Source organism: Temnothorax nylanderi, unplaced genomic scaffold (genome assembly GCF_030848795.1).
Source record: "Temnothorax nylanderi isolate EJ_2023f unplaced genomic scaffold, tnyl_v1.0 TNYL_tig0002_pilon, whole genome shotgun sequence".
Taxonomy (NCBI): Eukaryota; Metazoa; Arthropoda; class Insecta; order Hymenoptera; family Formicidae; genus Temnothorax; species Temnothorax nylanderi.
Window position 1 is genome coordinate 3,575,546 of NW_027249064.1, and position 12,720 is coordinate 3,588,265.

At 33.0% G+C, this 12,720-nt stretch overlaps 1 protein-coding gene and 1 long non-coding RNA gene across 2 annotated transcripts in view; one reads left to right on the forward strand and one right to left on the reverse strand.

Annotated features, from left to right (window-relative positions):
* The window catches only part of LOC139769862 (uncharacterized), a 146,725-nt gene that overhangs the window by 130,646 nt on the left and 3,359 nt on the right, over positions 1-12,720 (reverse strand). The window lies entirely within an intron of this gene.
* On the forward strand, positions 4,003-11,885 carry LOC139768073 (uncharacterized). The gene is made up of 11 exons (XM_071697909.1): positions 4,003-4,045; positions 4,171-4,277; positions 4,377-4,512; positions 9,475-9,550; positions 9,839-9,884; positions 10,203-10,523; positions 10,728-10,756; positions 10,801-10,899; positions 11,002-11,104; positions 11,195-11,342; positions 11,734-11,885. Exons 1-11 carry the CDS (start codon positions 4,003-4,005, stop codon positions 11,883-11,885), a joined length of 1,260 nt encoding a protein of 419 aa, XP_071554010.1.

Below are 12,720 nucleotides of genomic sequence, written 5' to 3' on the forward strand. Positions count from 1 at the left end.
AAGAATCAGAGTTGATTAAGAAGAGGAAGGTTTAGTTTTGTCAGAAATAATTGAGGAAGGTGGAATAACAAACATCATATCAGTATATAATAGGGATGGTTGGAACAAGATGAAAGAGTCTCTAGATAGTTGGATAGAAAAGTTAGATAAAGATCCCGTGATTATAGGAGGAGATTTTAACATCAGAACAGGAGAATTAGGTGGCGGGGAGGAAGAGGAGGGAGGGTGGGAAAGGAAAAGTAAAGATACATTAATAGGTAATGGAGGTAGGAATTTAATAGAATGGGTCCAAAATAAGGGATGGTATTTGCTGAATGGTACAATAAAAGGCGATTGGGAAGGTGAATATACATTTATAGGTGCAAGGGGTAGCTCCGTAATAGATTATATGATTGTGTGCAAAGAAATACATGATAGAATTAGGGAATTTAAGGTAGATGCGAGAGTAAACTCGGATCACATGCCTTTAGTCGCAAGGTTAGAAGAAAGAGATAGGGTGCTAGGTAAGGAACAGAAAATGCAGGAAGAAGAGGAGGAAGATAAGAATGAAGAAACAAGATGGAAAATATGCTGGGATAAGAAGGTTATTGAAAGTTATAAAAAGAAAACTGAAGAGGCTATTTGGGAGGATGTTTATCAGGAGTTGTCAATTGAAGAAAAATGGAACAAACTCAAGAAGATAGTTCAAGAGGCTATGATAAGGAAGGAAATAACAATTAAAAAAAGGAAGATGGGATTTAAAGACTGGTGGGACAGAAACTGCACTAGGAAAAAAAGAGAAGTAAAGAGGATATACATAAAATGGAGAAAAGAAAAGGTAGGAAAAGGAAGGTATATGGAAGAAAGGAGTAATATGAAAGCGTTATTTGAACAGAAAAGGAAGGAGAAGAAAAGCAAAGAAGAGGAGGAACTAAAGAATCTAAGGCATAGGTCAGATATCTGGAAATTGATTAATAAGAAGAGGAAGAAAAAGGTTTGGAAGGAAAATAAAATCGACGGTGTAGAATGGATGAAGTATTTTAAAGAGCTTCTTGGGGGTACAGAGGAAATGGCGAGAAGCAAGGAAGGAGAAGACAGTATAGGAACTGAAGAAGAAAGGCCTGTTCTAATTGACTCACAGTTGGAGGTGGAAGAAATAGCTGATGCGGTAAAAAGATGAAGAAAAACAAGGCTGTAGGTGTGGATGGAATTCCGCTTGAAGCTTGGTTGTATGGAGGCAGTGCAGTTAGGAAAGGTCTAGTGGAGGTCTTAAATCAGGTTTGAAAGGAAGGAATTTTACCAAAGGACTGGAAAACCTCCATTATAGTCCCGCTACATAAAAGAGGTGATGAAAACGTCGTTGGAAATTACAGAGGCATTTCTCTGCTATGCTCAGCTTACAAAATATACGCTGAAATTATCAGAGAAAGGTTAGAGAAATCTGTTGAGCAGAAAGGCTTGTTACCAGAGAGCCAAGCCGGTTTTAGGCGAGGGAGGTCAACGATGGACAATATCTTTGTGCTGGACCATCTAACGCAGAAAGAAGAAAGGAAGGGAAAGAAAGGTAAAGTGTATGTACTCTTTGTGGACCTGAAGGCAGCTTTTGACAACGTGGAGAGAGAACAACTGTGAAAGATCCTTAGGGAAATGAGAATAGAGGAAGAGCTTATAGGAAAGTTAGAAAGAATTCACGAGATCACAAAGATAGCGATTAGGACAAAGGAAGGTTTATCGAAAGAATGTTTTATAACAAAAAGAGTTAGGCAGGGCTGTGTTCTGAGTCCGCTTTTATTTAACCTGTATATTGCGGAGATTAGGAAAGCATTAGAGGAAAGGAACATAGGCGGTGTACCACTGAGGAATGTAAGAGTATGGTCGTTGGAGTATGCCGATGATATGGTATTTTTAGCTAAGAATAGGAAGGCGATGTTAGATATGATGGATACAATTAGGAGACTTTTTAGGAAAAGAAAAATGACTTTATGTACTGAGAAAACTAAGATGGTGGTGTTCAACAAGAGAAGTAGGGAAAAGGTAGAAAAATGGAAATGGGAGAATAAAGAAATCGAAGAGGTCAAGTCGCTTAAATACCTAGGTTTTGTTTTTAATAGGAGCGGTAGATATACAGAACATATCAAAGAATTGTGTAGAAAAGGTAGGATTGCGGCTAACAGGACTTAGGGTTTAGGAGAAAGGATCTGTAGGAATGATTTTATCAGAAGAGGAATGCTATTTAGATATCTAGTTAGGAGCGTGATGTCATACGGTGTAGAATTATGGGGTTGGGAAGAAAGAAAGAATTTAGAAAGGATAATGTTGGATTACGCTAGATGGGTTTTTAAACTAAAGTTTTGCACACCAAGATATATGATGTCTAGAGAACTAGAAATGAGCACACTAAGGATAGGTTGGGGAATTAGGGCTATGAAGTTTGAGAATAAGGTCAGGGAAGCAAGTGAAGAAATGTGGATTAAAAAGTGTTGGTTAGATAAAGAAAGCAATAAATGGAATGATAGATATGGAAAGGAAAGGGAGAAATATTTTAATAGGAATGGTTGGAGTGTTGTGGCTGTGGAAGCCTTGAGAAGGGAGGGGAGAAATTTAGGTAAAGAAATGAGGAATAGGGACGAGGATGTTCAGAGGCAGTTAGAGGAAAATAGGATTTTAGAATCAAGGTATAATAAGAAATATAAGGAGCTGAGCAAAGATATGGAAGGTCCCAGTTATTTGAGGATAGATAATTTAGACGGGCAGAATCTTGGGGATAGTATCAGAGCTCTATTAAATTTAAGATGCGGTAACTTAGAATCAGGTAATAGGTATTGGCTAGAAAAAGAGAGGCGGGTGTGTATTTTTTGCAACGAAGGTAAGGATAGCATGAAACACTACGTTGAGGATTGTATTGAAACAAAGGAATGGTTTACGGCATTAGGAAAGAATAATAAGGAAAGGTTGGAAAAACTTTGGAACGATAAATTGGACACCACTAAAGCGGAGGGTATTGTTGAAAGTTGTTAGAGAAAGGAATGCAAAAGAAAAAGAAAATAGATATAAGATGTCAATAGGCTGTGAGATAGGCTGTGAGGTCAGGAAATAGTGCAAAAAGAATCAATGAGCAATGAATATTGAATATTGTTGAATAGGTTTTGATTAATTAAATTAAGGCAAATATTTATAATTCTATAATTTATAATAGATTATTAGGATAATTGTATGCGAGGATGGTATGCAGGTATGAGTGAAATAAGGATTTATTTGTAAACCAAGTCCACTTTTTGACTGTATTGCTAAAGTTAATAAACATATATATAATTACGCACTTATGAAAGTAAACACTTATCTATACTATTATTATAAAGAGACAGAGTTTGCAGCCTTTTTTGTTCGCTATGATCTCGGAAATTATTTGACCGAATTTTTACCAAAAGTATATGAAATAGGGGTAGAATTTTCCGGGGAATGTTATAGAGTGTATATTTTTGCGTTACTGATTTTTTTGGAAAACGGTATCCGAAATTTTTCGAATTTTTCGGGAAATAATTGATCGAATCTTAAAGAATTGTATATAAAACAGGGATAGAATTTCTCGGGGAGTGTTACAAACTGTATAGTTTTTTGTTACCGATCTTTTTGGGAACCGGTATTCAAAATTTTTTCAATTTTTCGGGAAATAGTTGACCGAATTTTAAAGAATTGTATATAAAATAGGGGTAGAATTTCCCGGGGACTTTCAATATTAATCAATATTAAAAGTCGTTAAATTCACATATTAAACGTCAATAACGAAAACTAACAGTACAGATATTGAGTAAAGATTAAAATAGTAAAGAAAACACAAAGGTGGTAACTTAAAGAGCGAACCTTCTTTTTAAGTAAAGACTCTATCGAAAGTCGCTAAATTCACATATTAAATATTAATCAATTAATCAATATTGAAAGTCGCTAAATTCACATATTAAACGTCAATAACGAAAACTAACAGTACAGATATTGAGTAAAGATTAAATTAGTAAAAAATAGAAGATGGACAAAGAATTTCAGCAAGAAAATGAAGAATTTAAAGAAAGTAAGTTTAAAAAAAATGTAAATTTAAATATAAATTAAATATTATATTTACATTGATTTAAATGTAAAAACTTATTATATTAATTTGTAAATAATTTGTAAATTATGTAAATTTAAATATTATAGTTTTAAATGACGGGATGGACGAAATATTAATTATGGCAGCTGAAGAATATGAAAAGGAGATGATAAATGAAGAAGAGAAGAGGGAGAAAGATGATCAAAAGGAAATGGCAAGTAATGAAGAGAAAAAAGAGGAAGATGAAAAAGAAGAGAGAAGAAAGAAAGGTGATAGTTTAAACAAGCGTAAAAGTAAGCAACACTATGAAAAGGAGATGGGAAATGAAGAAGAGAAAAAGCAGAAAGATGATGAAAAGGAAATGGCAAGTAATGAAGAGAAAAAGGAGGAAGATGAAAAAGAAGAGAGAAGGGAGAAAGATGATAGCTTAAGCAAGCGTAAAAGCAAGCGTAAGCGAAGAGATTGTTTGGGAGAAGATGAAGATTCAAATGATATATTTAATTTGAAAAAAAATTAAAAGAAATTAATGTTAAATGTATATGATTTTTCGAAATATAAGTTTCTAATATTGAAAATTAAAAAATAGCAAAAACTACACGTATGAGAGCCATGCATATGAGGTCGCGAGCGATGCCGCGGGGCATGCTAGTTAATTTATAAACTCAAAGCTGCATGTTGTACTCTGAAAGATTGCTGTGATGACTGTTTGCTGTAATTGAAAGTGAATTTATTATTAGTTTATTCATTTAAAAGTGAATATATTTGATTGTGGAAAGTATCAAGTTGTCTGTAAGAGCAGCTGCGATGAAAACAAAGAAGAAATTTGCAATTATAAAAGTTGATGGTCACAAAAAGAAAATAACCTCTTTCTCCCAAGAGGGGAAATCTGACCTTAATGCCGTGAAAGATGTAATTTTATCATCAAAAGATGATGCAATTTCTCAAAATGCAAAAAACTGTACTGATGTGATAGTTGAAATATTCGATATTAGTGCAAAAGTGAAATTGAGTAGCGACGAAGTCTTGGACACCGTGTATGAACTAGACATCTCATTTGTATATGAAATTTCACAATAACCAAAACAAGATCTCGTTAACGAGTAACAAATTGAAGATTTCAGTAAAATTGTACCTGGAACTAGTAGCAGTGAATGTGCACCCAACTTGATTATTGCACCATCACGGAATAACACAGCAAAATCTTTCTTTACGCGTGTGATATATATCAAACACCAACCAAAAACCAAACATTTATAAATATTTGAAATTTTAACATCACAAATAAACATATTGAAAAGAGCGACAACAAAAGTGTTTAAATGTCAAACATTTATTACTTAAATCAAACCTCTTTACACGTGTGATGTATCAAACACCAACCAAAAATCAAACATTTATAAATATTTAAAATTTCAATCACTAATAAACAACTTGAAAAGGGCGACAACACGAAAATGTTTAAATTTCAAATATTTATTATTTAGAGTGCGCTCTCGCTCGGCGCCGTGATTTATATTTACTACACTCAGTTTGCGACGCGATACGTGAAATCAATCGAAATTAGTACGTTAAAGTAATTTATACGCGGAGTCTGTTATTACCTTAGTTCAATTATTTGGAATTTTTACTTAAATTTCTCTTTTAGAGCATGAAAAAATGTTATTTGAATAGATAATTCCATAGACGAACTCGTAGAATTTTCACACGTCTGCTATATAAGTAAAATAAATGTAAGAGATAAAAAGGGCCTTTTATTTATGTGCCAGTATAACGGATTACTGTTATAGCACATTTTGTTATTCTGTTAGAAAAAATATTATTGTGAGATATCTCAGTCGTCTAAAAGTCAATTTGGATAATCTCATAAGCATAAGCATTATAAAAAATGTAAGTGTTTCACTGGTAGATTTAAAAAATAATAAAATAAAAAGTGATAATGTGTGTGTGGATGATAAAAAGATTTATGCACTCTTAACCATGTACCGCGTAGTACCTCCAAATTCGAGGTACTAATTTCTAAATGTAAATGACATTTCGAGTTACATGCTGCTAGGAGATACTTTTCCCGGTACAGTAGCACGAGGTACGGAATACACGAGGTACTGATAAAGGAAGAGGTACCGATTGGAGGTACCGCACTTATGACAACGATATGACACGTCCAGACACGTCCGCGTCGATACCGCATAACGTACTTCCTAACTTCGAGGTACCATCTTCCCTTCTATTTTTGAGGGTACTTATGTCCCTCGTAATTACGTAGGGACTTTTTTTCAAAATGTACCTCCAATTTTTGGCGACACATGCTTACCGCATAACGTACTTCTTAACTTCGAGGTACCATCTTCCCTTCTATTTTTGAGGGTACTTATGTCCCTCGTAATTACGTAGGGACTTTTTTTCAACATGTACCTCCAATTTTGGCGACACATGCTTAAGAGTGTGTAAATACCTTGTGGCGATTATATCGTTATATACTTAACCGCCGAAACAGCTCAAATCGAAAATAAGAGGTAGCGAAGTCGTAAATAGAAAAAGACGTTAGATTGGGAAAACAGAAACATAGGTAACAATAAGAGGGAACGTACAGGCAAGACATAAATAATTAATAACATGAAACTGAGCAAAACATGACGAGCGACTCCTCGAAGGACATGAAATCCTCCTGAGAGGAGAGAACGACCGCGAGATTTCGGGGACAGAGAGGTAGACATTCGGCATCGTGACTCGCTAGCATACGGACGTATCCGCGGAATTGTAGGTGAAACTTGTGGGATTAAAGACTATATTAAGATACGAACTCGAATAAATTACTTGCATTCTCGACCTATCTCCAAAACCTAATAAATTATCTATAAATTTGGTAGAAAAATCATTCCACTCTTTGCCAAGCATTCTCTACACACAGATAAAATATAAATTTTTTTGAAGAAATATAATAGAAAATACTATAAGGATATGTTATATTAATAATATCAAATTAGACAGTTTCATATAAAATATATTATAATTGGTTAAGCTTTTCAATTTATTGTTCAAGTAGCAAAAAGTACGAAAAAATAGAATAAATTGCGATAAACAAGATAGATATTTTTACAATATAAAGCTTTTATTTAATAAAAAAAAAACTCAATGTAAAGACTCCAGTGGAAATCCAAGGTTAAGAGAAACGGGCTGAATAAGAAACGGGCTTTATTTAATTTTATTTTCCTCATGGTAATCATATCACATGAACAATGAAAATCTGAGCAAGATATTTGTGTCTTATATACATTTATGTGAAATAAAGAGATAATTTTTATTATTTTCCTTTCTTTCCTTTTTTTAAATATTCTTTGAATTACTGACGATAATTTCTATTCTCTATTTCCGAGTGATTTTCCACTTTACCACGAAACGCAGCTTACGTCAGAATTCTTTTTTTTACGCCTCAGTCGTACCTGTCGACAAGAATTCCACCCTCGATATACAATCGGTATCGGGATTTAACGACTTAATAGCAGCAGCGCACCGCTTCCCAACGATAAGTAGAGACGTTTTATACCGAGAAAACCAGATGCTTATAATTCCGTGTTATTTACCGTGAATGATACCCAAGTCGGCCGAGTACGTACGCCCAGCGAGGATTAATATCTCGCGAACGGGAAATAGAAGTGGTAATTGATTGCACACTAAAATTCCTGTACCTATTCCAACCGTAGGAAGCGAATAAGAAGCTGTATGGACCGTTGCGTCCACTTTTCTCGATAATTTGTTATATGATTGCACTCACGTGTGATATTAGCGGAGCTAACCAGGAAATTTACGCGTTTCAAATCATTGCAAAATCTTTGCTAGCAAGAAATCTGCGAAGAAATATGAGCTCAATACGAAATCGCATATATACATATATAAAAATTATAATGAATATGATAATAAAAAATATAATTTATATAGCTTCGTGTATATCTAATAGATCCAGGCGTTGAAAGATCCAAAGATTAGAAAATTTTTAAGTCCATAAAATTCCAGAAGTCGCGGATTAAAGGTGAAATTTACTTTGTCAGCAGAAATTCGGATTTTATTAATTACGGAAGCATTAAATTATCACCCGCGGAAATAGAGGGTGTACTTGAAACTCATCCTTCGGTTCTCAATGCCGTGGTGGTTCCAGTACCAAATGAAACAAATTTGGGACATACGATGGCATTTATTCAGAAAGTCATCGGAAAAGAGGTACATTTATCAGATTTACAATTTGAAAAAACGCAGTTTAATTCAAGTACTCGTATGCAGAAACAATGCTCTACTAATTTGAATATTAATTAAATTGAATATGAATAAATATTAATTACATCCGAATCATGAATTCAACCATCGAATTTCCATCATGAACAATCCACGAAAACACGAGAAAATCGACACAGATGTAACTTGCTAATATCGATGCCAGATGTACTGGCAATATTAGATTGCGGCACACTCGTTATAATGGGATTTATATTACATGAGTGTAGTTGAATATGATGTAATTTAATATGTAATTCTAGAAGAATACCGAGAAGATAATAGTCCATTCGCCAGGTCTATTGAGCATTTTTATCGAGGTTGATGGCTTAAAGTTAATTTTTTAAAATGTTTTTTGGGTCGTAGAACAAGAATCTGTAAATAGTTTTTTCGTAAGTCGATGCAATAAAAAGTTATTAACAATTTATTTGTTTAAATTGCCCTAGCGATCAAACTATACATCCTATAAAAAAATGAACTAGAGAAAATTTGTTCCTCTTTTTACGACGAACAAAATGACGTTTGAATTTTTCCAAAATCTTCATTATTGACGGAAATATGTCAATTTTTAGGTAATTAAAATACAGACTAAAATATTCACCTACGATTAGCAGCCATACGCGAGGTGTACTGGACTTCCACGAGTAGGCGCGTTTTTGCAAGTTTAGACAAATTCAGAGTTTCAATTGTTTTAACGATACAATTAAGCGCGAGCGCGCACGCCTAGGGTACTCCGCGACGCGTAGACAGTAATTACCTAAAAATTGACATATTTCCGTCAATAATGAAGATTTTGGAAAAATTCAAACGCCATTTTGTTCGTCGTGAAAAAAGGAACACATTTTCTCTAGTTCATTTTTTTATAGGATGTATAGTTTGATCGCTAGGGCAATTTAAACAAATAAATTGTTAATAACTTTTTATTGCATCGACTTACGAAAAAACTATTTACAGATTCTTGTTCTACGACCCAAAAAACATAAAAAAAAATTAACTTAAGCCATCAACCTCGATAAAAATGCTCAATCGACCTGGCGAATGGACTATAACTACAAGCTACAAATACATACATTTTATATATGGAGGGGTAAAAACCACATAGTGGTGTAAGTCGAATGGTGTAATAGTTGTTATTGGATTTTCAGTAGTGGTGGGGCCAATTTCACACAGCCGAAGACGGAGATCCGGGAAGGCATCAGGCGACGGCAGAGCAACCGTGGAGTGAGTACCTAATTCACCATTCTCTATTTGTGTTCATTATGAAATTTTATAAAGGGAGCTTTCCAGCAAGTGACACAAGTCGACACAAATGTCGTTCTATCTTTCTTTTTTGGCAATGAGTAATAGAGACAAAACGACACTTATGTCGACTTGTGTTGCTTGCTGGAAAGCTGTCAAAAGCTTGTACTTGAGAAAAACTCGTTTTTGGAAATACAATTATTTTATGCCCGTGATAATCATTTTTTGAAATAGCAATTGTTCTAATTCAAATATATTTGTGTTTTGCAGTTTGACACAGTTTGCATTGCAACTGCCGCTGTTATGCATTGTATCGGTGAGTGATAAAATATCTCCTATTTTAAATTGAGGTAGTTCTGTGAAGATAAATTGTATATAATACATGTATATCTGGTATATATGGAGGGGTAAAAACCACAGTCGTGTAAGTCAAATTTTTAAAAATATTTTCCCGTGTGCATAGATGCGATCTGTACAATATATAAATTATTAAACTCTTCCCAAATTTAAAAAACAGTGAAGGTGATCTTGGTTATCTAAGTTCTTATATTTTATAATTATGTGTTATAATATCAATCTTTGTTCGTCTAATGATCTGCTCTGAATATTTCTTTAGTAACATATATTTTCATAGGAACACTTTTACAATCCTAAAACTGGAACTGGATATATTGCTTCACGTTTGTCGAACGTACAACGAAAGGAAAGCGTTTCAAAAATAATTATCAATAAAAGACAAAAAGAAAATATTGAAAATATCGAAGGAACTAAGGCTGAACATGCTGATGAAACAGAAGTCATTAAAGATTCCATAGATTTTATGAAACATGCAACATTGGAACAGAAAGATCAGATTATAGAAAAAACTAAAAAAACTTTTAAAGTTAGACGATATTTGTATTTAAATAAACATTTTTTTAATGTATTTCCAAGATTTTTGGATACTCCTGAATTGGTAAGTAATGTTACCGTGATTAATTCCCGTTTTTCCTAATTAATTCCTGTTTTTTCTAATTTATTTTTGTGCAAAATTTTTCATAGTTTATATATTTTATATTTTAACTATATTTTTTAGCTTGCTTGGAATTTTTAAAACGTATTCCTTTAATTTTTAAAGCTATCTGATTTAAGAAATATATATATATATATTTTTTTTTAGATTAATGTAGAATTTAATCTACTTTTCCCTGAAGATAAAAGATTGAAACATATTAAAGATTATACCAAAGATTGAACATAGAAAAAGATAAATTTTGCGAAATATATGTAGAATATGTCCCTGCTATTTTAACAGTATATGAAACTGAAAAGAACAATATTTCTCTTGGTACGTTTATTTCTTCATTTAAATTACGTATTAATGCTGTTAATTAGTTTTAATATGTTCAATCTTTGGTATAATCTTTAATATGTTTCAATCTTTTATCTTTAAGAATGGAGTCGACACTATTACTACCACCAACAGCAAGAGGGAAAAAGTTGGCTACAAGAGATAAAGCAAACAATATTGTTAGAAAATTGATTGCTTTTGTACAGGTATGTATATTTAAATGTTAAAATTATATTTTAATTTTATTGACACAATAATGACGCAATATAATATTAATTATTTCTTTCATTTTCCAGAACGGAACACCCTTACATTCGAATGAAAACGTTAATCAACCAAGACTTATCCTAGTCGGTCCTAATAAAATTGCACCGGAACAATGTTTTCTTGAAATAGACAAGAAATTTATTTTATTACCAACAAATAATATAATTAAGTCAATTGATTACCTTTTTAAGGAGATATAGAGAGAGAGAGAGGAGAGAGAGGAGAAGATGGAAGGGAGAATGAGTAGGAGTACAGGGAGAACGGAGGACGAGGAAATCGCAAGTAGGATGGAGGAGAAGTTGCTAATGAGCTCCGACGATGAAGGGAAGGATAAGAAGAGAGAGTGGGCCAAGTAGGGAAGAGCGGAGAAGGGTAGGAGGGAGGATGAGGGACGGAGTCTCGGAGGAAGAAGAAGAGGGGTGAAGAGGATTATGGGGAGGGAGGGTAAAAAATGTTTGTGAGGTCGCAAATGGCCAGGTCGAGGGGAATGGGATTTGTAAGAGGTTTGGGTACGTTCCTCATAAAAACGCCTTGTAAACCCTACGGGGAAATGCAATAAATAGAATTCATTACCTTTTTAAAGCTCACTATGTTTTTCATGTGGAATTTGAGAATGATCTTAAGAATTTTTTGATTTTTCTACAACATTATTTTTACAAAATTCCAAGTAAGTGTACAAGCAAATTGATTGAAGTACACACGAAATTTGAGGCCGCATAAAACAAGTTATCATCTTCTTGCAAGTATTATTCAAAAATTTATTATAAGAAGAGTAGGTATTGTTATATTATTCATTTAATTACAGTATTAAAAATTAAGATCATGCGAGAATTGGTTATATTGCAATAACAGTATTCATTTTATTATAATCATTCTTGTCAATAAAAACGCGAATATCCAAAGAAAATTATTAATATTAATATTATAAAATATATAAGTGTTAATATTAATATATATTATTTTCCTTAATTTAAAAAGTTGCGAAATAATATTAGTATAGTAATATTAATCACTAAATGGTTTTTTTTTTTGTTAATTCGACCTTTTTCCAACATACCATTGTATAACAATTAAAAATGTCTCTTCAGTGTTATTTATGCGAATATAAAACGTTAAACATTAAAGATATATGTCAGCACTTACGTAATGTACATATACTGTTTGAGAGCTCTAATCTTATTTTAAAGTGTTGCATAGATACAGATTGTCTTGCTGTTTTTAGAGAACATATTGTGGCTTTACAAAACACTTGAAAAAGTGTATTCTTCAAAAAGAAAATGCACCTTCCACAAGTAACGATTGTGAAAGTGCTGAAAATTTTGAAGAATTTGATATTACAACGGATAGTAATTCGATTTATGATTTGGATGTAGCATCAAATGAGTCATATACTGAGAAAAACCAATTAACAGAGTCAGATACAGAGAGAAGGCAACTAATAGAAGAAACCATTTCAAATTACGTAATACATTTATATTCTTTAGGTTTGCCTGATCTTGTTATAACAAGTATTTTAGAAACAACATCAAACTTACTTTTTCCGCTCATTGATGAT